Here is a 22,779-nt window from a genome sequence, read left to right on the forward strand (position 1 = left end):
GAAGCGCAGCGCGAGCGCGAAATTGCAAGGCCGAGGCGACCCAGCAGAGCGATGTTGCCCGTGGGCCGCCGCCTGGGCGTGTGAATGCGCCTGAATCTCGCCTGCAGCCCCCACCATAGCTGACGTCGCATAGCAAGTTTGCAAGTGCAGTGCACGCACAGGCAACAGCAGGAAGCGCAGCACCAGCGCTAAGGCGTGTCAGCATCCTAGATCCTAGATTTGTACCCACCCAAAACACACGCACTAACTTGGATTTCCGCCCCCCCCCTGCGCGCGCAGCGCACACTTGTGCTGTCTCCTGCCTCGTCACGCCTACCAGCTCAGCACGCTGTAACTTTCCCCGCTTGAATGCTCTGGTGCACGTCTGTCAATCCAGGGATCGCTATCCAACACCTTGCGCTCACAGCCAGCCTCGGCTACACGCCCCTAGCGCTGAAGCCTCGCCTGCGCACTTCCCCTCAAGCGAGAAATCCGCACAAAGGGCGAGCCATCGCGCTGCGGAGCGGGGAGGTTTTTCTCTCACCAAACACGGGCATCGTGGGCATGCTCAACTTCCGAGAGCTGCCAATGGGTGTGCCCGGACGCGTTCAGTTTCATTGACATGACACGTGAGAAGCTTTTCTGGATGACAAATTGCCTTCCTCAAGGCTGCTGGCCGCTGACAACCTGCCCCCCATTCCATCGCTCGGGCCCATCGCGGACGAATAGAACCGGCGCGGGGTCTCCAACCTTCTCTCTTTCTCCTTTAGGAAGGTGCGTCCTTGCTTTTTCATAGTTTGGGAGTACTCTAGCAAGTCTCGGCCTTTGCTTACCGCTGGCGGACCTTCACATCGCAGGCACGGAAGCGGGCAGCCATGCAAATCTTCGTGAAGACCCTCACGGGTAAGACCATCACCCTCGAGGTGGAGTCTTCGGACACCATCGAGAATGTGAAGGCCAAGATTCAGGACAAGGAGGGTGAGTTCGGCGGCGGGCGCCTCCTGTAGGCTCCAGGAGCTTGCTTTACTTATTGCTACTAGTCTATATATGTAGCAGCTGCTGGGGCGTCGTGGCTCGAGCAGGAGCGCCGGCCTTGGCTGCGGCGCCGACGGCGTTTGGGCGGTCGCTGCGCACCACATGCGGTCCTAAAATTGTTCTGCGCCCTCGGTTCTGCAGGCATCCCTCCGGACCAGCAGCGTCTGATCTTCGCCGGCAAGCAGCTGGAGGACGGCCGCACCCTGGCGGACTACAACATCCAGAAGGGTGAGCGCTGAGGCGAAGCAAACTCGATTTTCAGCATAATATTATGCCTAGCGCCGCGACGAAAGGGCTAGGGGACCTTGTGCGGGCTTTTGAATGGCGCTCAGAGGACGCGACCACATCAGTCGCAGTCGCGTTCGAGTGGAGTGGACCTTGTGCGCAGCAGCATTGGTGCGGAGCCTGCGGGGGACTGCGGCAGCTTCAACTGGAGCACAGCCTGGGTGCGGCACCCTCGGACTGGAGCAGCTGGGGAGGGCGCGAGCCATCCAGCCTGTTGGGGGGGGGCATATCTGGGAAAGGCCGCCTACGCAGCGTCAGCATGAGGGTTGCGGAGGTTACATGGCAGGCATGGGGAAAGGGCGGGCAACGCGCTAGCGGCAGCGGGCGGCGGCAGACAGTGTCTGCGCTGGATTCTGGGCCGATGATGAAGCAGTTGGACGCTACGTTGCTCTGGTGCTCTGGTGCGTGCGTCTGGGGCGTGTTGTCAGCGCCGGCTTGGCGCACTGCGCCGGCTAGTCCGGCGCAGGCGCTCGTCTTGACACCGGCACCGGCGGTGCAAAGCCCAGACGCGGCGGGTATTAAGCAGAGCAGATCAGCAGCACAAGCCTCCTGGCGGTCCCCAAGCCGCCGGAGGCAGCAGGGCACAAGAAAGCTCGTGGGCCCGGGCGCTATTTTGGCGGAGCGCATGATGGGCCTTGCGTGAACAGCTGTAGGCAGTAATTGACAGAGGCAGTGTCCACAACTACACCAGGCTGGGGCTGGCGCAAGGCAGCCAGCGCTCGGAGCGCGTCCACTGCAGTCGTTGGGCAGCGCGTCCACTGCAGTCGTTGGGCAGCGAAGCGTCCGCTCACCCAGCCCGCTTAAGAGCCGGCCAGAAAGCCTCGCGGTGTCCAGTCAGCAAGCAGCCATCGTCGTTCAGGGTATGGGAAAGCAGCGGATGGCCAGGCCGCGGCGCGGAATGCGCGGGCTAACGCGTGCGTTCATTGACACGAGGACGCCCACAGCCGCGGGGCTCTGCGTTTGGTTGCCAGCCTGCTTCCGATGCAGCAGCGCTTGTTCCCCAGACGCGGCGTGCTGACCCCGTCCGCCCTTGCCATCGTGCTTGTTGCCTTGCCCGCAGAGTCCACCCTCCACCTGGTGCTGCGTCTGCGCGGTGGTATCATTGAGCCCTCGCTGCAGGCCCTGGCCCGCAAGTACAACCAGGAGAAGATGATCTGCCGCAAGTGAGTTTCCATTATGGGGTCATTTGGCATTTTGTCGGTGGAGAAAGTATGGCGGTAGGTGTGCAGTGGGGTTTGTGTGCGGTACGCGATTCGTGTGCGGGGGGGGTTTGGCCTTCGCGTCCCGATGGAAGTGCGATGGGCGGGAGGGGGGCGAGTAGCCAGGAATAGGCCGCCGCATAGTTGGCAGATATCTGCTGTTTTGTCTGTGCCGCCGCACGCGCCCTGACCACGCCGCACCTGCCCCCCTCCCAACGATGCACAACAGGTGCTACGCCCGCCTGCACCCGCGCGCCAAGAACTGCCGCAAGAAGTCGTGCGGCCACACCAACCAGCTGCGCCCCAAGAAGAAGCTCAAGGTAGGGTTTCGGGGAGCGTGGGCTGGGGGGTCCTAGGGGTTGTGGTGGTCGAGTGCTCAGCGCTCTTCTTGTTGCCAGCTATCTCTTCCGTTCAGCTGCAGATGCTTAGGTCGCTCCTTCCGTTGCTCGACCAGCCCTTCCGTTGCTGGACTGACTGGGACTGTTTCCTTGTCCCGCAGTAAACCTTGGGCCCACCTCTTGGCGCCCTGGCACACGCGGGCGAGCCGCCCCGCGCCCGCGTGGCCTGCGGCAGCGGCGGCAGCAGCAGCGGCTGCGGCGGGAGGCGACGACGGCGGACGGTCCTCTCGCGGGCCGCTGCGCTTTTTTGATGCTCCGCTGTGGATGGCGCGGTGACCCCCCGGCGAGCTCTCCACTCGCCGGGGACTAGCACACGGGTCTCTGTTCTTCCGAGCGCGCGGGGTGACCCTCCGCTGTGGGACAGGAGCATCTGCGCTTTGTAACAGAAGCAGGAGTCTAAGAGTGCCAGGTTCTGTCCCGCATGCGTTACAGGATCAGCGGTGTGCTGATCAGCGCGGGCAATGAGCAGCGCAATTGCACAGCACAAGCTTCCAGCCAGCCTGCACCATGCGTGTGCAGCGTGCGCTTAAAATGGGCTGCTCACGTCAGGGATGAGTAGGGACAGCATGTACCACGCTCGAAAGCTGGCACGACCGCCACGTTGGCCTGGGTGACTTAGCCTGGGCGGACTTTGCTCAACCATGTTCACAGACAGCAACTCGGCACGCAGCTGCAGCACTCGTAGAAGTTGCCCCCTCGGCCCACGTAAGCCGCACACAACACAGCATTTGCGTCGAGGACATGGCGCACAGGCGCTTTCCCCAATACACCTTGGTTTTACAACGGTCACAAGACTCACGACTTAGTCAGCTTGAGGCCGACACCCACCCAGCTACTGGACGCGCACTCCTGCCCTGCCGTTGTAAATTGTTTGGGAATCTGCTGGGTTCTGGGAATAATCAGCTGATCACCCTACGGGACTTTACAACCTGCCTACTGTCCTATCGCACACCCAGCTACTGGACAAGTGGAGTCGTGGTTGGAGTACCGCTGTGAGGCACGCAGGCCACCGGTCGGCCACTCAGCAAGTACTGTACCCCCCTTTCATGCGGGCTATCAACGTCACGCCAACACATACACCGCATACACGGCGTGCTGCGTGCTATGGGCCTATGACCGGGCGTTTCCAAGCGTGATTGTCGCAAACGCAAATCCGCAACCACGCTTTCGGATAGCACCGCAGAACTGGCACAACGGATTTGTGATGCAACGTCTGACACGTCTGAGCCTTGTACTGCCGCTGCTGATATCACGACACGCCGTAGTAACTTGGTGCAATGATGGCTCTGGCCTCTGGGACACAACTGGTGAGGGATCTTGTGCCACGCTTCACCTCTCCTCCTACACCGGAGCTCTCCATCACCGGCGCACCGCGACGCCCCGCCAGGTCCGCCCCCGCGGCGCCGCCCGGCCCCGGCCACCCGCCGCCGGCCACCCTCTGCCTCGCAGGGCCCACACCCCGACCGCCAACGCCATCACTGCTGTGACCGCTGCAGCCCGCGCCTCCCCGCTCTCCAGCCATTGCCACAGCACCTCCACTTTCCGGCCCGCCTGCTGCGCCAGCCAGCCCCACGGCCACACGGTGGCCCCGCCGCTGCCATCTTCACCGGCGCCGCTACTAGGCACACGTGCGCCGTTACCGGCAGCCGTTGCGGTCGCGTTTGCGGCGACAGCTCCCCAAACCGCCGCCGCAGCGGCGCTGGCACCCGACACCATGGCCCATACCGCAGCGGCCGCAAACTCTACCAGAGACTCCGCCAGCGGGTAAACGAGCACCAGCCCGACCGCCCAGCCCAGGCTGCTCCACACCTGAGCAGGCACCCACCGCCGCAGCGGCACAGTCGCAGCCGCCAGCCACCCCGCCCAACGCTGCAGCCGTGACCATACTGGGCCAGCGCTGCTGGCACTGCTGCTGTTGCTACTGCCAGACGTGTTTGCGTTGCTGCTGCTGCCACCTGCTGCAGCCCACCAGGCACAGGCCATGGCGGCGCCAGGCGTCGTAGGTCCGCCGAGGGTCCACAGCGCGCCGGGCCGGGGCGGCCCTTCCTGCCCAATGCTGCTGTTGTGGTTGCCGCTGCCGTCTTCAGCGCCGCTGTCACTGCCTGCGGAGCTGGCGTCACCACTTCCATCGTCAGCACCAGCTGCAGAGGCTCCCTTGGCAGCGGTGGCAGCAGCGCCCTTGGCAGATGCGGCCGGGGCGCCCTTGGTAGACTTGGTTGACGCCGCCTCCAACAGACCTCCCTGGGACTGCGGCTGTGGAGGTGAGGGCAGCGGCTGTAGCTGCTCGGCGGCTCCCGCCAGCACGCCAGCACGATACACGACATTCAGCCCTTCCACGATGGCCGCTGCCGTGCGCCACCACCCCGCCGCCACCGCGTGCCGCTGCAGTGCCTCCCCAAGCGCCAGCAGCGCCGGCGGCGGCAGTAGCACCTTGGCGGCAGTCGGCTGTAGCCGCGGCAGGCTAGACGTCGGTGGTGGCGGCGCGCGATTGCCCAGTCGGACCGCGCGCCAGAGGAAGGACAGGAGCGGTCTCTGGGAGAACAGCTGCAGGGGCGGCGGCGGCTGCTGGTGCTCATGGTATCGCATGCGGCATAGGAACAAGTCACGAAGCCGTCTCAGCGCACACACGGCACAGGGCGGCAGCGCCTCGGAGGAGACCGTTTCGCAGCCGCCGCCGCAGTCGCCACTTTCACCGGTGCCGGCCAGTGCTTGCGCTCGCAGCGCCGCCGGCGTCTGCAGCAGATGTGTTGCCTCCAGCTGTTGAAACTGCAGCTGCGGCCGCAGGGCTGCCGCTCTAACGCCGCCCGCACATGTGCACCGCAGCTCGCCATACGGCGACGAGTAACGCAGCCCGTGTTCTGCTCCTGAGACCTGTGAGCTTCTCTTCCCGCCTCCAAACGTCCGTGCCGCATTGGCACCACCACGTGATGAGCCAGCACCGCTCACGCCCTCCGCCGCCGCGCCGCGCTGCCGCGCCTGCCACTCCGCTGCCCGTGCCTCGCGCGCCGCCGCCAGCCCCGCCGCCGCCGCTGCCGTCAGGTCCCGCAGCTCTGCCACCTGCCCGAAGAACACGCCGAGGTCCACCAGCAGCGCGTCTACCTCGGCAGCGGTAGCAGAGGCTACAGCTGCTGCAGCAGCAGTCGCGGCCGCAGCGGTAGAGGCACCGTCTGTAGCAGTGGCGGCGGCGGCGGGGTCGCCGTCCGAGACCGGGAGGCCGCCAGCAGCGGCCGCGCCGCCTGCCGCGGCCGCAGCGGCGCCGCCGCGACGGAGGCGGCTGCGCCAGTCCGACCAGGCGGGCTCGTGGCCATCATCGTCCGACTCTGAGTCTGACTCTTCCTCTTCCTGGTCTTGCTCCGATACGCTTTCGGTGTCGCCCTCGGGACCGGCACCCGCTGGCGCCGCCTCTGCTATCACAGGCTCGACTCCAGCCTCCTCATTGGCGGCAGCGGTAGCACCCGCACTCGCTTTGGCCAGTCGGCTGGTGTCAGAACCCGAGGCGCCGCTGCCTCCCATACCACCGCCACCACCGCTGCCGCCGTCATCACCACCGCTCCTGCCGGCCGTGGCAGCTGCAGCTGCAGCAGCCGGCGCCGCCGCTGCCGCCGCGCCTGCTGCATCTCGCCACCGCTCGGGCGCCGTGGCCCGCAGCAGCTCCTCCCACACCCCCGCGTCCTCCACCAGCAGCAGCGGCACCGGCGCCGTCAGCACCGGGGCACAGGCCGTACCAGCGCAGTAGGGGCAGGGAATCCCAGGAAAGCCGTCCTCCGCCTCTTCCTCGCGCTCGCTTGAAGCACCGTCGCTGCTGCTGCCGCTGCTGCAACTGCTGCCGCCAGTGTGTCGGCTGCCGCTGCGGTCGCGGCTGCCATGCACGCCGGCGGCCGCTGACTGTGCTGGCGGCTGGCTTCGCGAGGAGGCCGGTGCCACCACGTCGAGGAGCAGCAGCCCCGGCCGGCCCAGCCGCAACGTGCCGTCAGGAGCACTCACAACGGCACCGGCAGCGGCACCTGGGGAGGAACCTGCCCGCAACGCCAGTCGGGCAGACATATCCACACAGCACTGGTACTCACAGCCCGCAGCCGCAGCAGCTGACCCCGCAATTGTCTGTGCAGCGCTGTGACCCGGACGGTGCGGCGGCGGCGGCGGCGGCGGCGGCTGTGGTCCCGCCTGCGAGCTACAGCCGCCGGCGCGGCAGCGCAGCCGCTCGTTCCGACTGCCCGCCCGCAGCAGCAGCTCCACCTCTGCGCTTTCCTCCGAGCCTGCAGCCCCTATAGCGACGGCAGCTTGCGGATGACAGCTCGATGCGACCCCTGCAGTGAGGCCCCTGGTCGATTGGTTGCGAGTGCTCCTGCGTTTGCCGGCGCTGAGGCTGACAGTGAGGCACTGCCGCTGCAGCTGACTACCAGCGCCGCTGTTGCTGCCGCCCCGTGAGGAAGACGGCAGGAGCAGCACACGCGGCCAGACCTGCGTAATGCGAGCGCCTGCCAGCAGCGGCACCTGTGCTTCAGCAGGTGGCAATGCCGGCGACCCCACCGCCGGACCCGCGGCCCCCTCCGGTTGCGGCGCTGAGGCACCACCCCTTGCGTCATGCTCAGCTCCTCGACTGCCTGCAGCTGCGGCCGCCCCAAATGCCGCCACCCGGTTCGCCATGGGAACAAGCGCTGCCGCTGCGATCGCCGCCCACAGCGCCGCCGCACTGTCCGATAGCACTGCGCCTCCGTCCGCAACGCCAAGGCTCTTGTAGCAGGAGACCAGCTCTGCAACCAGACCTCCTGCTGCTACCGCCGGCAGCAGCAGCCGGCACGCAGTAGCGACGCCGCCCAGGCCCGACCCCACCCGCCGCCGCCACACCCGCCACTCCAGCTCCGGTGGCAGTGTGATCGCCACCCACACATATGGCGACCTCCACATCGCGTCGGCGTCGGGACTGGTGACGTGCAGGAAATACATCATGGCTGCTGACACTGATGCCGCCCAGTCCGACGGGCCACCCACCCCAGGGCCTCCGCTGGCTGTACCCTTGGGCAGCCTCCGCCTCGCCGTGTCGACAGAGGGCATCCGGCCACCGTTGCGACCCCGCCGCGCGCCCCCGCCCGTCGCCAGCAACCCCTCCGCCCCTTGCAAGGTGTGGAGCATCAGCCGCACACACCACCGCAGCGCCGCCCCAGCCAGGCTGCCACCGCCGCCTCCTCCACCTGCGCCTCCTCCGCCTGCTGCCTGCCCCGCCTGCTGCGGGCTGCTGCGGCGGCCCTGAAGCACCGCATCGGTCTGCCGGCGTGCGGCGGAGCTGATAGCGGCGGCGCCGGCGGCACCGAACGCGTAGCTGAGCGCCCCGCGCCGGCCGCCGGCGCCATTGGCGGCGGAGCCCCAGGCGCTGGCGCCGTTCCCTCCTCCGCCGCCGTACCCTCCGCCGCCGCCGTACCCTCCTCCGCCGCCGTATCCTCCGCCGCCGCCGTACCCTCCTCCGCCGCCGTACCCTCCGCTTATCTCCGCCTCCAGCGCCGCGAGGTCCACCAGCGCCATCACCGGGGCAGTGGACGAGTGGGCCGCGACCATGTCGCTGGGGCTGGGGCTGGTGGTGGCGTTGGTGGTGGCGTTGGTGGTGCTGTCGGTGTTGAAAAACAGGTTAGCGCCGACCTGTGTATTGCGGGTGAAAGGGGCCACATGCGCGGGCGCGCCGTGTTGCATGGGCGCAAGCATTGGGCAATGGGCGAAGCGGGCCTCGGGTATGGAGCGGCACAGCAAGCACACAGGCACATGGGATAGCGCCACGCCGGCAGCTGCACACATGACACGCGCCCTCTCACCCACCAGTATGGCAGCACAGCCGCCACCCGCGATGTCTACCGCAGCATAGCTGCCGCCTCCAGCGCCGTCGTCTCCGCCACTGCGGCTACTGCTGTGGCTGGTGACGCCGGCGGCCTCCTCCGCAAAGTCACCAGGCAGCATGCCATGCATCTGCAGACGTGGCATAATGAAATGCGTGCGGGTTTGCGGGATCGCGCTGTGGGTTCGAAGCACAGCACGGTCGCTGGCAATGGCATAGGATCCATGTCCACGTCGCGCACATGCACCCACACGCTTGCCAAACCGCCCGCCGCCACCATGAAGTACACTAGTACCATCTTAAACACCATTCAAAGAACCTCACCACACCCACCCACCCACCTGCACGGCCTGTGTGTGCAGCCGCATCAAGGGCACGTACGGCGGCGGCCTCCGGTGGGGCAGCGGAGCAGGGAGGGGCGACGGAGGCAGTAGCAACGGCAGTGGCGCGCGCTGCTCGCCACCTGCATCTGGTACATCTGCATCTGCTACTGCTGCACCTGCTACTGCTGTCTCGCTCGCTGCATCCTGTGCCGACCCTGGCAGGTGCGCTGCTTGACCACGGGCAGGGGTGCTACTGCCGCCGCGCCCGCTGGTGCTACTGCCAATGCCCTCAGGGCCGAGACGCCCGCGCAGCCAGGCGCGAACCGCCGCCCAGGCTGCCAGATGCACCAGCAGCCCGAGCCATAGCAGCGGTGGGATCCGACCGGCTGCGGTGGATGCCGGGAACGCGGCGGCCATGCCTGCCGCTACCCCTGCATGTGCCGGTCGCGCCAGGCGGTGCGCTGTAAAGCGAATAGCCAGCGTTGACACTGCCGCTGCGGCTGCGGCCGCGAGGGCCTGCAGCCGTGAGCCCCGCTGCATCCTGCTGTTGCCGGGAGGGGTCGGTGCAGCAACAGCTGCTCCGGCGAACCCTCGTCCCCGCGCTAGCCCCGCAGCTTGAGTCCTATCCACCCACTCTGTAGACGATCGCTGGTTTAAAGCTGAGGGTGTGCCACCATCGAGCAGAGACTGCAGAGATTTGCGGCAGAACCAGAATAGCACGTCTTGCTAAATATGTGTATTTGGATACATCGTGGACATGCTTTACTACGTGCCTAGAAGGGCTGTACCGAGCCCTTGGCAATTCAGGGAAAACCATCTGCACATGTTGCCGATGACTTTTCGTCCGGAGAATGCTTCTTTTCCATACACTAAAATACTAACGGAGAAGATTTGCAATTATAAACTTGATTCGCTGCGCTGCGGCTCAGGCGCAGAACCGTGACTGGCCAGAGCTGTATGACAAAGCTCTGTATCTAGTTGAATCGACCAATCCACTACTGCACAGCAAATGTGCTCACCTGGGGAAGGCGCAGGCGCTGTTGTTGAGGATCCCGCCATTTAGACCCTAAATTTGAGGCTCGCCAAGCCATGGCTGGTACTTCGGGCGGCTACTATAACAGCCGATGCAGCCTGCCGTCAGCATGGGAGACGCGCGTGACGGGCATCCGGAATCAGTCAGCAATTCAGTACCTGAAGGTAGGCGGGGGCCGGGGGCGCTGGACTGCTCGGGTGTGCTGGGCCCCAACGCCTGAACCGCCAACATGCTTCCTGCTTGTTTGGAAGCTCAGTCTATCCATTCTTAGCGCGCAGTATGGTCTGAGGCCGGGCGGAGCGAGACGTGGCTGCTGGGAAGAGCTGGGTGTGCACAACACGTTGGGGGTTACGGACGCATGCCTCGCCGCAACCCTAACAACCACAGCCTCCTCTCGCACCCGCTGACCCCGCCCTACCCATGACCTGCACCTGCCCCTACACATGACCTGCACCTGCACCCGCCCATGACCTGCACCCGCCCCTACACATGACCTGCCCCTGCCCCTGCACCCGCGGGCGGCCAGGTGGACGGCTTGCGGGTGCGGTACGTGGGCCCCGGCGAGGATGACACGCAGGTGCGGTGCGGACCATGCGTGTGTTGGACAGCACAAGGGCGTGTGCCGAATGTGTCTTAGACAGCACTAGGGAAGTACGTGTGTGTGTACCGTGTATGGTTGGGGCGTTAGTCAGTCGACAGGAGTAGGTGGTGAAGACGGCACAGGCGGGGAGGCAGGGAAACGCAGACAGGGCGCCACGATGGCAGTGAGGCCGGCGCGCCGGGAAGAGGAGGGTGGTCGGGGGTCATCATGCCCGCGGGCAGACTGTTACAGGTGTCCAGGACCGGGGCCGCCGGACATACGTGTTGCTGCCTTCCTTCCGTAGCCTATCCTCGCCACCCTCCGCGCTCACGCCATCACAAGTTCGTTACCACCTTGCACCACACCACACATCCCTCACCACCACCTCCCCCCCTGCAGGCTGCTACTATTCGCTCCAACTACCCGCTGCCAGCGGACGTGCCACTCTTCTACTTCGAGGTCACAGTGCTGGACAGGGGGCAGGTGGGGCGGGGGAAGACCTGCATGGAAAGGGGGTTCTAAATACCAGCCCAAATACAGCCAAACCCAATGCAAAAGAGCGACGAGGGCAGGGGGAGGGGTTGGCAGTGTCAAGTGTTTGGTCTGTGTGGAAGAAGGTGTCTAAATTTGTGAAGCCCAAACATGCATAACCGAAGTGCTGGATGCCAAATCAGCGCATGTACCACTGTGATCATGCGTGTGCTGCTGCTCTCCTGCCGCACGCTCCCGCCCCATTACCGCACTTCACCTCCTCTACACCGTCAATGCCCACATCACTCCTCAATGCACCACCCGCATCCGCACCCGCACCCGCACCCGCACCCTCTTCCGTCTTTTCCCGCCTCTCCTCCGGACGGCTGAACCCCTGTGCCTCCCTATCTCCCTTCCCCCTCTCCTCCCCCTCCAGGAGGGCTACATTGGTGTGGGGCTGTGCACGGACTCGGTGCTGCTGACGCGGCTGCCGGGATGGGACCCGCACTCGTACGGATACCACGCAGACGACGGGTGGGTGGGCAGGCTGCTGGACTTGTGGGCGGGGGTGGGGGGTAGGGTGGGGGGCAAGCAAGTAGGCAGGCAGGCCTCCCGCCGCGCTGCGGGGGAGGTGTTGAATGGAAATGTACCAGCGTCAGGATTGGACTGCATCCACACCAACGTGCACGTGACACGACCTGAGCGTCCAAACCCATCCCATCCCACCCGTCCCACCCGCCCCCTCCCCCCATACGTAGCCATGCCTTCGCGGGCAGCGGCACGGGACGTCCGTACGGCCCCGGATACGGCGTGGGTGACGTTATCGGCGTGCTGTACGACAGATCCAGCCGTACCATCTCGTACTTCAAGAACGGGCTGCCGCTTGGCCCCGCGTTCCCGGACGTGGCTGAGAGCGCGCCGCTGTACCCGTGCGTGGGGCTGCGGACACGGTGGGTGCTGGCGCAGGGCGGGCGGCGCGGGGCGCGGGGGGCGGGTGGCAGGGCTCGGGGCGCGGGGCGCGGGGCGGGTGGCGGGTGGCGGGTGGCGGGCGTCGGAGCGGGAGTGTACGGTGTGGGTGCATGGGTTTGGTTGAGTAGGGCTGCTGGAGGGGGTGTTGGACTGCCGCCGTGCCCCGCTTGCTGGTAGGCTTGCTGAATGGGCGAAAGGAGTTGCTGCGGACGTCCGCCGGCCAGCTTGCCACACAACCCCTCCACCCTTATCGCCTAACCTGGTGTGCACGGAACCATCCCCCGCTATGCATGGAACCGCCACCCTCAGAGGCGAGGAGGTGGTTGTCAACTTCGGCAGCGCGGGGCCCTCGGCGGAGCCCTTCCGCACTGACCTGGCCGCGCTGAGGGTACGGCGGGGCTGTGGGGTATCATGCGTGTATCATGTGTGCGTGTACATGTCCTGAAGAATGGGTGCGTTGATGCGGACACGATCAAAACACGTGTGTGACGCCCCGGTTGTGCCTCCCCTTCACGCCCACTGCCCCACCTCGCGCCGTTGCTCTCCCCTCAGGCCACCTTCCAGCGCCACGTGCTCTCCAGCATCCGCAACACCAAACTGCCACTCCTCGCCACGCCCACACCCGCACCCGCCGCCCCGCCGCCTTCCTTCGGCGCCGCCGCATCCTCGCCCTCGCCCTTGGCAGCCTCACCCTCACCTGCCACCACCTCTGCTGCTGGTTTAACGGGAGCCGCAGCCGCCGGCGCTGCTACAGCCTCCGCTGCGGGCACAGGCAGTAGCACAGCCGCCTCGGTCGTTGGCAGCAGCAGTCGGCCGCTGCTGCCGCACCTGCTGTACGACTACCTCGTACACCAGCGGTACGCGGGCACTGCGGCGGCGGTGGCGCGGGACATGCTGCGGGGCCAGGTGCGTGTGTGCGTGTGCGTGTGTGTCTGCGTGTGCGTGGGCCTGGGTGGGTTGGGGGTTGAATGCATGGGTTGGCAGATGGGTGACTGTGGCGCAGGGACGCGCGTGAAGGAACGCGCTTGGAGTTTATGACGGCCGAAGCGTTGGCGACGTCGTGCTACAGGGGGCGGCATGAGGTAGCCGCAACGCGCCGCACTGTCACCCTCTGTGCCAGGATGTGCCGCCCTCACAGCGAGCGCCTCACGCCACCCACCTCCACCTGCAGCTGACTGCCCCCGGCGTGTTGATTGCGCATGACGCGCATGCCTTCCTGCCTTCTGTCACATATGATACATCTTCCCTGTGCCCTGTGACATTCCCGAAATACGCAGCACACACGCGCGCCCTCCTTGTGTTCTCACATACACACACTCTCTTTCTTCCCTTTCGTTATTCAGCGCATATGCACACACACATTTGCGCTTTGTTTTCCTTGTGCTCTTTAACACACACACACACACACACACACATATTCTCCCTCGCCGCTCGCAGCCGGCCCTGGGCGAGGCTGAGCTGTCTGACATGCGGCTGCGGGGGGCGGTCAGCGAGGCGGTGGCGGGCGGCGACGTGGACGGCGCGCTGGAGCTGCTGCAGCTGCACACGCAGTACGCACAGGTGCGGCCGCAAGGGCGAGGGGGTGAGAGCAACTGCGAGGGAGATGCGGGAGGTGCGGGAGGCGGTGTGGAATGGGTTGCCCAGGGTCAAGGCGACGGGGCAAGCAGCTGCAGCAGCTGCAGCAGCTCTGCAGCATGTGCATGGTGCCCTCAGCTGCTGCACGCATGCAGACAACACACACATGCGCAGCGCCCGCCCTCGCCCCCGACGCCCGCACCCCGGAGCCCACGCGGCTCTTGACGCAAAGGCATGCATGCTCTGCTCGCACCCTGCTCCACTCACACCTGCCCACCCACTCACTCACGCCCTCGCCCGATTGCAATATCACTTCCGATATTGGCGCCCTGAGTTAATTACTCCGTTCTCCACATGAACGACTAACCCCCCTAAACCCCCCAGGTGCTAGCAGACCGTCCCTCGTTGGACTTCCGACTTCGGCTGCAGCGGTTTGTGGAGATGGTGGGGGCAGCCACCACAGCAGCAGCAGCGGCCGCAGCAGCAGGGGAGTCCGCAGCAGCGGCAGGATCAGCCGGGCCAGGGGCTGGCGCGAACGGGTCCGCATCAGGGTCAGCGGCGACTGCGGCTGCGGCAATGGAGGTGTCGAGCGCTTCCGCGCCCACGCCCACGTCCACGCCAGCAGCCGCGCCCCACGTGACGAATGGAGCCACAAGCTCCGCCGCGGCGGCTGCAGGGACGGCTACAGCGGTGGCGCATAGGGGCGGCGTTGCGTCGACGTCGGCTGGGGCAACGGGGGAAGGAGCGGTGACGGCGGGGGGTTCGGGGCAGGCGCCCACGACACGCGACATCCTGGCGTACGGCACGCAGGAGCTGTGGGGCAGGTGCCGTACACCCGCGGACCGGGACCTGCTGACGGTGAGGGTGGAGATTGATGGGAGGGGCGGTGGGCAGAGTCTGTGGGGAGGGAGGGGCGGAGGGCAGGGGCGCTGTGGGGAGGGGCGGAGGGCAGGGCTGTGGGGAGGGTGTGAGGCGGGCTGACAGCGACGGGGGTGTTGGTGGCGTGCGTGGGCTGAGCGGCTGGGCCGCCCAGGGTATGACTGAGCCCGATTCCTTCACTGAGAGCGGGTGTTGTGCTGCTGGTCCTGGCACAGCTGTTCTCTGGGTCACAGCACTCGGTCAGAACACAGCCATTTCACGTCTACTAAAAACCCCGTTCCGCCCGTCTTGCATGGACGGCAACCTCCACCCACCCACCCACTCGCCCATTCAACCCCACTGCATCAGGACGCGCTGTCGCTGTTGGCCTTCCACGACCCCGCCGCCTCGCCCGCTGGATACCTGCTGCGGCCGGCGCACCGGGTACGTGCGTCGCGTGGGCTGCGCTGTAGTTGCGACATTACGACTACCCTAGCGATCTAGTCATGCCCCTACCCCCATCTCATCCTACTTATACCTCGACTGCTCTACCTCCTTATCCTTGTCCGTTCCCCGCCCCCGAACCCCACCACCCCTCCACCCCACCACCCCTCCACCCAAACCCCGTTTGCATCGGGTTCGGTTTACTTTGGGCTGATATCTACCACCCCCCACCAACCCCCCACCCCACACGCCCCACACCCCCCGCAGGCCGCTCTGGCCGAGGAGCTGGACGGCGCGCTGCTGGCCGCCGCCGGCCGCCCCCCGCACAGTGCCCTGGAGCGCCTGTTCCAGCAGGCCGCATGCTGCGTGGCGGAGCTGAAGCGGGGAGACCACCCGCAGGTGCGCGGAGGCGGGAGGGGGAGGGGGTGTGGGGAGCGGGTTGGGACGCATGTCGGTGCAGGTGTTTTGGGAATTGCCATAGTGGCCTCTTGACAGTCGTCGCTGACCGTGTCCACCACCGCCATCGTCTTGCTAGGCATGCCTGGAATCCACCCAGCCATCCACATACACATACACACACGCTCAGAAACTCCAACTGCCTACCCAGACACTCCACCCACCTACCACCACACACACGCGCACAGGCCCTGGCACTGCCTGATCCGCGGGTGCTGGTGCTGGAGCCACCGCCCGCGCTGTCCGCAGCCTTGGCGGCGCCGCCGGGGAACCTGGCGGCGGAGGTGGGCGCGGGCAGCGCCGGCGCTGGCGCCGCCGCCGCCGCATCTGGAACCGAGTCCATGTCAATGTAGAGCTGTGACGTAGGAACTGCAACGCAACCTATTCGAGTCGAAGGCTTGTCGCATTCAACGCATTTGCGGGTGGTTGTTTCGGCGGTTGATGCGCCTGTGGCGAGTTGTCAGGCTGCAAGGCCGCACACTGCAAACAGCACCACGGGATCGCGGCTGGGGCTGGCAGGGGCCTGTGTGTCCTGCCTGGTCCACGCGGTCTGAAATCCCGTGCTGGGCGGTTTTGGACTCGGGTTTGTGCAACTTGTAGCGTACCTGGGGCACATGGCGCAGGCGTGCGTGGCTACGCTAGGGGTCTGAGTGTCGGACAGCGCTGTGCGCGGCGAGGACGATGGCGACGTGTGCAGTTGTTGGGCCAGCAGGTGTGATAGTATTGCAGGGTTTCCTCCCGTGTTTTCCTCCTGAAAGCTGAAAGGAGATATTAAACCGGTGGATGGATCCGGGGCACATCCATCTCGGGGCTCCGCGCTGCACATGCCCTCTTGACTCGGGAGGAGGGTGACACAAGCCGGGGATTGTGTTTGTGCGCCTTGTCTGTCAAAGTCCAGTCGTCGCGGACACTAGCTATAATATGAATGTACACTGTGCTATCATGGCAAACCGACGATGAACCCGCACGAACCGCAAGTTGAATGCACCAAAGAAGCGTATTGGGGTACACGAAGTTCGTCCACAGCATCATCAGTTAACGTAGCACTTGTAGTCCAACCTGAAGAAAATATCTTGGCGCTAGGTGTGCGCCCCTCGAGCCTGGAGCGGGAGCCAGAGCTTAAGCCACAGGAGTCGCTGCAAGCGCAACCGCAGCAGTGCCTCCCAAAGGCCCGCGGCTGCTTTTGCAAAACGGAGACCCTGCACGACGACTGAGGCGTTACTTGCTGGCGCGGCTGGCCTCAAAAGAGCATGGCCAGCCTAAACGTTGAGGACCCGGCGCCGCCTGTGCACCCTTGTAAACGACGGTTGCGCATATATGAGGAGTGGCAGGGCAATGAGGTGCGAGCGCTCTCGACCCTGGCAGGTTCCTAGAATGGCAGCAGGCCAATAGGTGCATTCTCCTGGGCTGTGGCATGTGAAGAATAGCACTAGCGGATATTTTACAACAGCCCCGTCATGTGCTCGAGTGCTGAAGAAGCTGTGGCACCTTCGTGCAGAGATTCTTCTGCTGGGGCTACCTGGTGGCGGGGCCGAACTGGAAGGCGAGCATTGGTACTGCTATGCTGATTTCGGCTCCAGCTGGCATCTTCCTGGCATTTGTGGCGCCATATATGGGCCTGCATGTGCACATAATCATTCTGGTGATCAGGTGCGCGTCGCTCCAACAGCTTGCACGGGTTACGCGGTTGCGCGATAAGCTCCTTTCCGCTGGGTGCGAGCGCGACATGCCGCGGCAGCGTCGCGCTGCGCAACGTGGTGTGGTCGAGCCTTTAGGGGTCCCGCCTGGCACATTTCGCCACCTCTCACTCTTGCCCCCCTCCCTGTCCCGCCTCCACCGCAGCTGCATCCTGCCGGTGCTGGCGGTCCTCTTCCTCATGCTCACGGCCTGCCGGGACCCGGGCATCATCCCGCGGCAGGACCCGGACCCCGAGTACCTGAACGGCCAAAAGCCCAGGTACGCAAGGACAAGCCAGAGAGCGGGTCGAGCGACGATGTAGTTAAGAGGACGCCGGCGACCTGTGTATGTGGCGGATCTGGCAGCACAGCTCAAAGTGGGGTTCACAGCTTGGACGTTGAAGGATAGCGGCGGTGAACAGGCGACGAGGGGTGGGGAGACAGGCAGGCGGGCCTGACAGCAGCACGCGCGGCTACCATGCCGCCGTGAGCCTGAATGGGGCGAGGGGCATGGGCACAGCGGGCGACGGTTGCAGGTTACCCGCCGTGGCGGCTCGCCTCCTTTCTCCCCGGTTCGCGGTCGCTTACCAACTCCTGCCTGACCACCCAACACCCCCCTCCCCGGAACACACGTCCAGGACCAAGGAGGTGTACGTGAACAACCAGCGCGTGGTGATCCGCTACAACGACACCTGCCATTTTTACCAGCCGCCTCGCGCGCACCACTGCTCCGTCAACGACAACTGCATCGAGCGCTTCGACCACCACTGCCCCTGGGTGGGCACCACCATTGGCCTGGTGAGGCCATGGCAGCAACGGCAACGCGAACGGCGGGAGGGGGGCGGCCTGCGAGCCAAGAGGAGGGGCCGGGTTGGGGCTCCAAGTCCAGTCACGTTGCAGTTTGGAAGGGCAAATGGAACTATCGGATGGACGGATATGGCAGCAAGCTGCCAAGTATCGAGAGCAGGGGGCTTGGCTTGCTAGACGGCTAGCACGCCTCCTGGACCCCCAATTATCCCGGCCTGCGGTTCCCAACCCACACGCATCCCCAACCCAACAGTCTTTCCCGCCCTTCCCCCACGTTCATTTAGTTTGGGCTGGTATTTACAACCCCCACCCCTCCCCGCCCCCGCTTCCTCGCCCGCCACAGCGCAACTACCGCACCTTCCTGCTGTTCGTGTACACGAGCTCGGTGCTGTGCCTGTACGTGTTCGGCGTGTGTGTGGCCATGCTGTTCGTCAAGCACGACCAGCTGGTGGGCGAGGCGGCAGACGCGGGCCAGTCCACGGACGGGCTGTGGGGCAAGGCCATCGGGAAGGTGAGCTGGGGGAAAAGGAAGGAAGAGGGTGAGGCAGGGGAGCGGAAGAGAGCGAGAGGGGAAGACGGTGTCTGCGGGGGGCGGGGGAGGGGAGAGGGAGGGGGAGAGGAAGGTGCTAGAGGAAGTCAGGTGACGGGGCGCCGTGCAAGGAAGGACAAGGCGCCTGGCGGCTGGGTCTGGTGCGACAGGCGGTGCGTGTTCACAGGCAGCGCGGCATACCCTACCGCTGGGCCGTCATTAGGCCGGTACGCAGCGGATGCTTGCTTGGCCCTTGCTTCGTGCACCTTGCTCTCCCTCTCCCTCCCGCCCGGACCGCCATCCCATCCAGTACACCTCCCTTACACCCTTTCCACACGCGCCCTTCCCTGTCGCCGCGCAGTGCATCCCGGCGCTGGTGCTGATGGGCTACACGTTCCTGTTCTTCTGGTTCGTGGGCGGGCTGTCCGTGTTCCACGCATACCTGGTGGCAACCAACCAGACCACATACGAGAACTTCAGGTGTGGTGGGCGGCCATGGCGAGGGGGGGGGGGTCACGTGTAGGAGGAGGCGGGCGCTTGGGCGGGGCAGGAGAGGAATGGGAACGGGAGGGCGAAGAGGCGGTGGGTGGAGGGGCGGATGGTGCCGAGGTAGTGAGGTTGGGGTTAGTCGGGTGGCAATACCCTGCATGAAAGATGGCAGTGGATGACCAGGGGTACGAGGGAGGCGGGTGCGTGGAGGGAGTGGGAGTCAAGGGGATGGAGCGGAACGCCGGAACCGGCGAAGCGGGGTGGTGGTCTGTGCAGTGCTGTTTGTGGGAACCAGGGCCCCATGCGGATGCGGTGGGGCGTGATGCCGGCCTTGGCGTGTGCTCGCCCTTCACGCCCGCCCGCCCTTCATGCCCGCCCGGCCTTCACGCCCTCCGCGCCCTCCCGCCCTTCACGCCCCCCAGGTACAACCACGACAGCCGGCCCAACCCCTACGACCGCGGCGTGCTGCTCAACTGCGCCGAGGTGTGGTGCAGCCCCGTGCCGCCTCCCAAGGTGCCGTTCAGGGCCTACGTGGACGAGTTCAAGCCGCCCAGTGAGTTCTAGGTTCTGTGGGGGTGGAGGGGAGACGGGGGAAGAGGAGCGGAGGGAGGAGGAGCCAGAGTGGGCAGGGGTGCTCATATGTCCGAGCCAACGAATGGGCCCATGTTGGGGGTGTAAGGGGGAGGAAGCGGGCGAAAGGTGCTGTGCGGAAGGCAGCCTCAACACCTCAGGGGGGACAAGAAAGCGACGTACCTTCCGTCTGTTTTATGAAAGCCGACTGGCAACCCCCCTGACGGCGTATGTGCCCTCTGCCTCGTTGCCCCCGACACTCGCAGCCGGCCAGCCCTACTCGCGCTACCTCAACGGCACCGGCAACGCGCCAGCCAGCACCGACAGCAACGGCGCCGCGGCGGGGGCAGCGGGGACGGCGGTGGCGGCGGGGGCAGGAGCGGGGCTGGCGGCGGGTGGCGGCGGCGGGTACGAGGATGGGTACGGCGGTGGCAATCCGTACGCGGCCCACCAATACGGCGGCGCGGGGCAGCCGTACAACCCACCGCAGCTGGCGGCTTTCGCCGCGGGGGCTGCTGGTGCGGGCGGTCTAGGCGGCGGGTACGACGGTGATGGGTACGGGGGCGCGGGTGGCAGCGGCGGCGGCGGCACTGGCTACGACCCGGCAGCGCTGCATGCGCCGTCAGGCGCGGCTCACCAGTACTCCTACCACCAGCAGTTCCAACAGCAGGCGTCGCTATCGCAACAGCAGGCTGCGGCTGCGGCTGGGGCATACCACGGTGGCGGCTCGGGTAGCTACCACTACCAGCAGCAGCAGGAACAGTTGATTCTGCAGCAGCAACAGCAGCTGCAGCAGCAGCAGCAGATGGGGTCGATGCTGCGCGGGGCTGGCGGCGCGGGCCCTGCGAACGGAGGCGACGATGACGTGCACAGCGACGCGGGTGCGGGATGGGCCTCAGGCAGCCAACCGCCCGCACAAATGAAGGGCCACCACACCTTCACCTCACCCGGAAGTCCACACGGCTACGGGCACATGCACGGGCAAGCGGGGGTTGGCGGCGGCGGCGGCGGTGCGGCGGCTGCCCACGCGGCGGCGCACCATCATGCGGATCCCGGCCAGATCCAGTACTACGACGATGAGGGGGAGTATGACGATGGAGATTTTGATGATGGGCCGTACGACGACGAGGGCGAGCAGCAGGTGGCGGGCGGGCAACGCGGCGTCGGCAGTGGGGCGGTGCGCCCAGAGCACGTGCGCCCCCATGTAGCGTAAGTGGGTTCGGTGCAATGGCAGCGGTGACTTGGCAGCGTGGAGCTTGTACGTAGTTCCTGGCAGGTATGCGGTCCATGCAGGGGGCTGGGGAAGGGATGGGGAGTCGGAAGGTATTGCGCTGCACGTTCAATTTTACACTGCATAGCTATGAGTTGATTGCATTTGCTCGGGATGCGGAGGTTGGTGCTAATGGGGGCCTGCCATCAGGGTGGGTGCTGGCACTTCTTAGCAGCGACCAAGAATTGTTTTAGCTGAATACGGCTTGTAGCTGCACTTGCAATGCGGAGGAGGTTTGGGGCGGTGATGGAATGTGCGGTACTGGAATCTTGGCATGCAGTGTGGCATGGAGCGAAGGGAAGACCCTGCAGAATGCAGGCGTGCGAAACAAGTGCAGTGGCGGGCGCTGCTTGTGGCTACAACTGGGCTGCGCTTGTGGCTACAAGAAAGCGACAATGTGACTGGGCAAGACATGGCTGCGGAGGTCAGGCTGGCTGTGGGTGCTGAGCATTGTTTCGTCACAGCTCTGCAATGTGGGATCGCTTTGGAGTTCGGACCGTTCAATGTTGCCCGTATGGCCTCGACTTGTCTCGACTCAGCGCTGCGCGGCTGCGCCACACATCCTTTGACTACGCAAGTGCGTGTAGGCGTAGCGGTGCCACGTGGTGCCGACTCTAGCGAGCTAGGACCGGGCATGGTCGGCAAGCTAGGACCGGGCACTGTCCTGTATGACCCGTGCCTCCAGCCAGCACGGTACCGTAATTCCTGCTGCAGTCGGGTATATGTATTTATTATCATGCATTTCGGACATCCGCTCTCCAACACCGAAAGGTTTTCGGAGGTCGTGAGTTCGATCCAACGCGCCGGCTGGAGTCACGTCCAGTTGTCACCCATGTGGGGGCCAAGCGGATGAAGGAACATATGGCTCTCCGGTCGTGAACGCTTCCGTCGATAGCGTGTCCTCTTCGAGTCCACAGTCGGCAAGGTCGCTGCCCTGATGGGTGGCTGACCTGGTTGATGATTAGTCCCGCACCGCGTGAGGCAGGAAACTGAGCAGCGAAAAGGGACAGCTGCGGACGGCGAAAGGATCGCATGCTTGAGGAGGTGCCACGACCACCCGGGGGGTCCTCTGTGGGACCAACTACCGTTTTGGAATGTATTTCCACGCATGCTTTCAATATAGCTTCATGGCCAACATAGCTTCACAGCCAACACTTGCCGGCTTACCCCTATCAAATGCACAACACCATCACGCCACTTTTAAACAATCTCCCAGCTACACCCACGCTCGAGGCGCTGTGCGCTTAGCTATGCCGTGATCGTGCATTCTGTAAATGTTGCTTTTGGATGTATGTGACACCTCAAGATGTCACATCACAGGAGTAGGCAGGCAAGGGCACGGACTGGCTGCCGCGGTGCTGCCCCCAAGCCGCCTGCGAATTGGGATGGTGACTACCGACAACGGTACTACACGGCGCCCCGCCCTAACTAGGCCACCCGAGGCCCCAACCTTCCATCAGGTCCAGGTAGCACAGAGCCGCTACACAAACGGCCAGCCCGCCAGACCACTGGTTGCATACGGCAGTGCTGCACCACTGAGGCCAGGAACAGGGACAGGTGTGCAGTTTCGTGCACGGTTGGGAGAGCCCGCCCCTGGCTACGGAGCATGACTGCATGACACATCAGTGTGTCCCGAGTCCCGATTGTCGACTCTTGATAGTCTACTAGTAAAGCAGCTGCACTACCTGATCACCATACAGTGCCCAGACGCCCAGCACGGTATGGGGCAGCTATGGGTCTGCCGTTGGCGGTAGGATTAATCGATTACAACATCCAAACATTTCTGGCACGAGAGGAACCAGGGTTGCACAGTACTCAATACGCACTAGTACGTACTAGTACGTACTGAGTACTAGTACGCCTCTCCTGGGTCTCAGTACGCCGCAAAATACGCCGGGGGGCGGGGGTGTGGGGGTCGCCGGCGGGTGCCGGTGGCCGATGGTCATGCCGTGTCAAAGCGTCGGTGGCACAGTGCAGTGGCGAGAGGCAACATAGACGCAACATAGGCA

The 22,779-nt window shown here is 65.1% G+C and overlaps 4 protein-coding genes across 4 annotated transcripts; 3 read left to right on the top strand and 1 right to left on the bottom strand.

The window, feature by feature from the left end:
- Nucleotides 1–370: 370 nt before the first annotated feature.
- On the top strand, nucleotides 371–3,292 carry CHLRE_01g007051v5 (ribosomal protein L40). The gene is made up of 6 exons (XM_001700261.2): nucleotides 371–753; nucleotides 837–957; nucleotides 1,156–1,242; nucleotides 2,360–2,462; nucleotides 2,728–2,818; nucleotides 2,998–3,292. Exons 2-6 carry the CDS (start codon nucleotides 855–857, stop codon nucleotides 2,998–3,000), a joined length of 387 nt encoding a protein of 128 aa, XP_001700313.1. The 5' UTR covers nucleotides 371–753; nucleotides 837–854; the 3' UTR covers nucleotides 3,001–3,292.
- An 18-nt stretch (nucleotides 3,293–3,310) lies between these two features.
- On the bottom strand, nucleotides 3,311–9,810 carry CHLRE_01g007100v5 (uncharacterized protein). The gene is made up of 3 exons (XM_043058222.1): nucleotides 9,062–9,810; nucleotides 8,705–8,851; nucleotides 3,311–8,530 (listed from the first exon to the last, which is right to left on the bottom strand). The coding sequence occupies exons 1-3, from the start codon at nucleotides 9,581–9,583 to the stop codon at nucleotides 4,256–4,258; spliced, it is 4,944 nt and encodes a 1,647-aa protein (XP_042928136.1). The 5' UTR covers nucleotides 9,584–9,810; the 3' UTR covers nucleotides 3,311–4,255.
- A 129-nt stretch (nucleotides 9,811–9,939) lies between these two features.
- On the top strand, nucleotides 9,940–16,212 carry CHLRE_01g007150v5 (uncharacterized protein). Its single transcript, XM_001700260.2, has 12 exons — nucleotides 9,940–10,240; nucleotides 10,603–10,653; nucleotides 11,056–11,139; nucleotides 11,564–11,661; nucleotides 11,886–12,077; nucleotides 12,406–12,484; nucleotides 12,649–13,002; nucleotides 13,534–13,656; nucleotides 14,056–14,529; nucleotides 14,899–14,973; nucleotides 15,241–15,372; nucleotides 15,618–16,212. Exons 1-12 carry the CDS (start codon nucleotides 10,133–10,135, stop codon nucleotides 15,780–15,782), a joined length of 1,935 nt encoding a protein of 644 aa, XP_001700312.2. The 5' UTR covers nucleotides 9,940–10,132; the 3' UTR covers nucleotides 15,783–16,212.
- A 58-nt stretch (nucleotides 16,213–16,270) lies between these two features.
- CHLRE_01g007200v5 (uncharacterized protein) lies at nucleotides 16,271–22,056 on the top strand. The gene is made up of 8 exons (XM_043058223.1): nucleotides 16,271–16,769; nucleotides 16,928–17,079; nucleotides 17,272–17,385; nucleotides 17,744–17,903; nucleotides 18,256–18,423; nucleotides 18,803–18,921; nucleotides 19,353–19,483; nucleotides 19,767–22,056. Exons 1-8 carry the CDS (start codon nucleotides 16,680–16,682, stop codon nucleotides 20,711–20,713), a joined length of 1,881 nt encoding a protein of 626 aa, XP_042928137.1. The 5' UTR covers nucleotides 16,271–16,679; the 3' UTR covers nucleotides 20,714–22,056.
- The last annotated feature ends 723 nt before the right edge of the window (nucleotides 22,057–22,779 follow it).

Source organism: Chlamydomonas reinhardtii, chromosome 1, assembly GCF_000002595.2.
Source record: "Chlamydomonas reinhardtii strain CC-503 cw92 mt+ chromosome 1, whole genome shotgun sequence".
In the NCBI taxonomy this organism is placed as follows: Eukaryota; Viridiplantae; Chlorophyta; class Chlorophyceae; order Chlamydomonadales; family Chlamydomonadaceae; genus Chlamydomonas; species Chlamydomonas reinhardtii.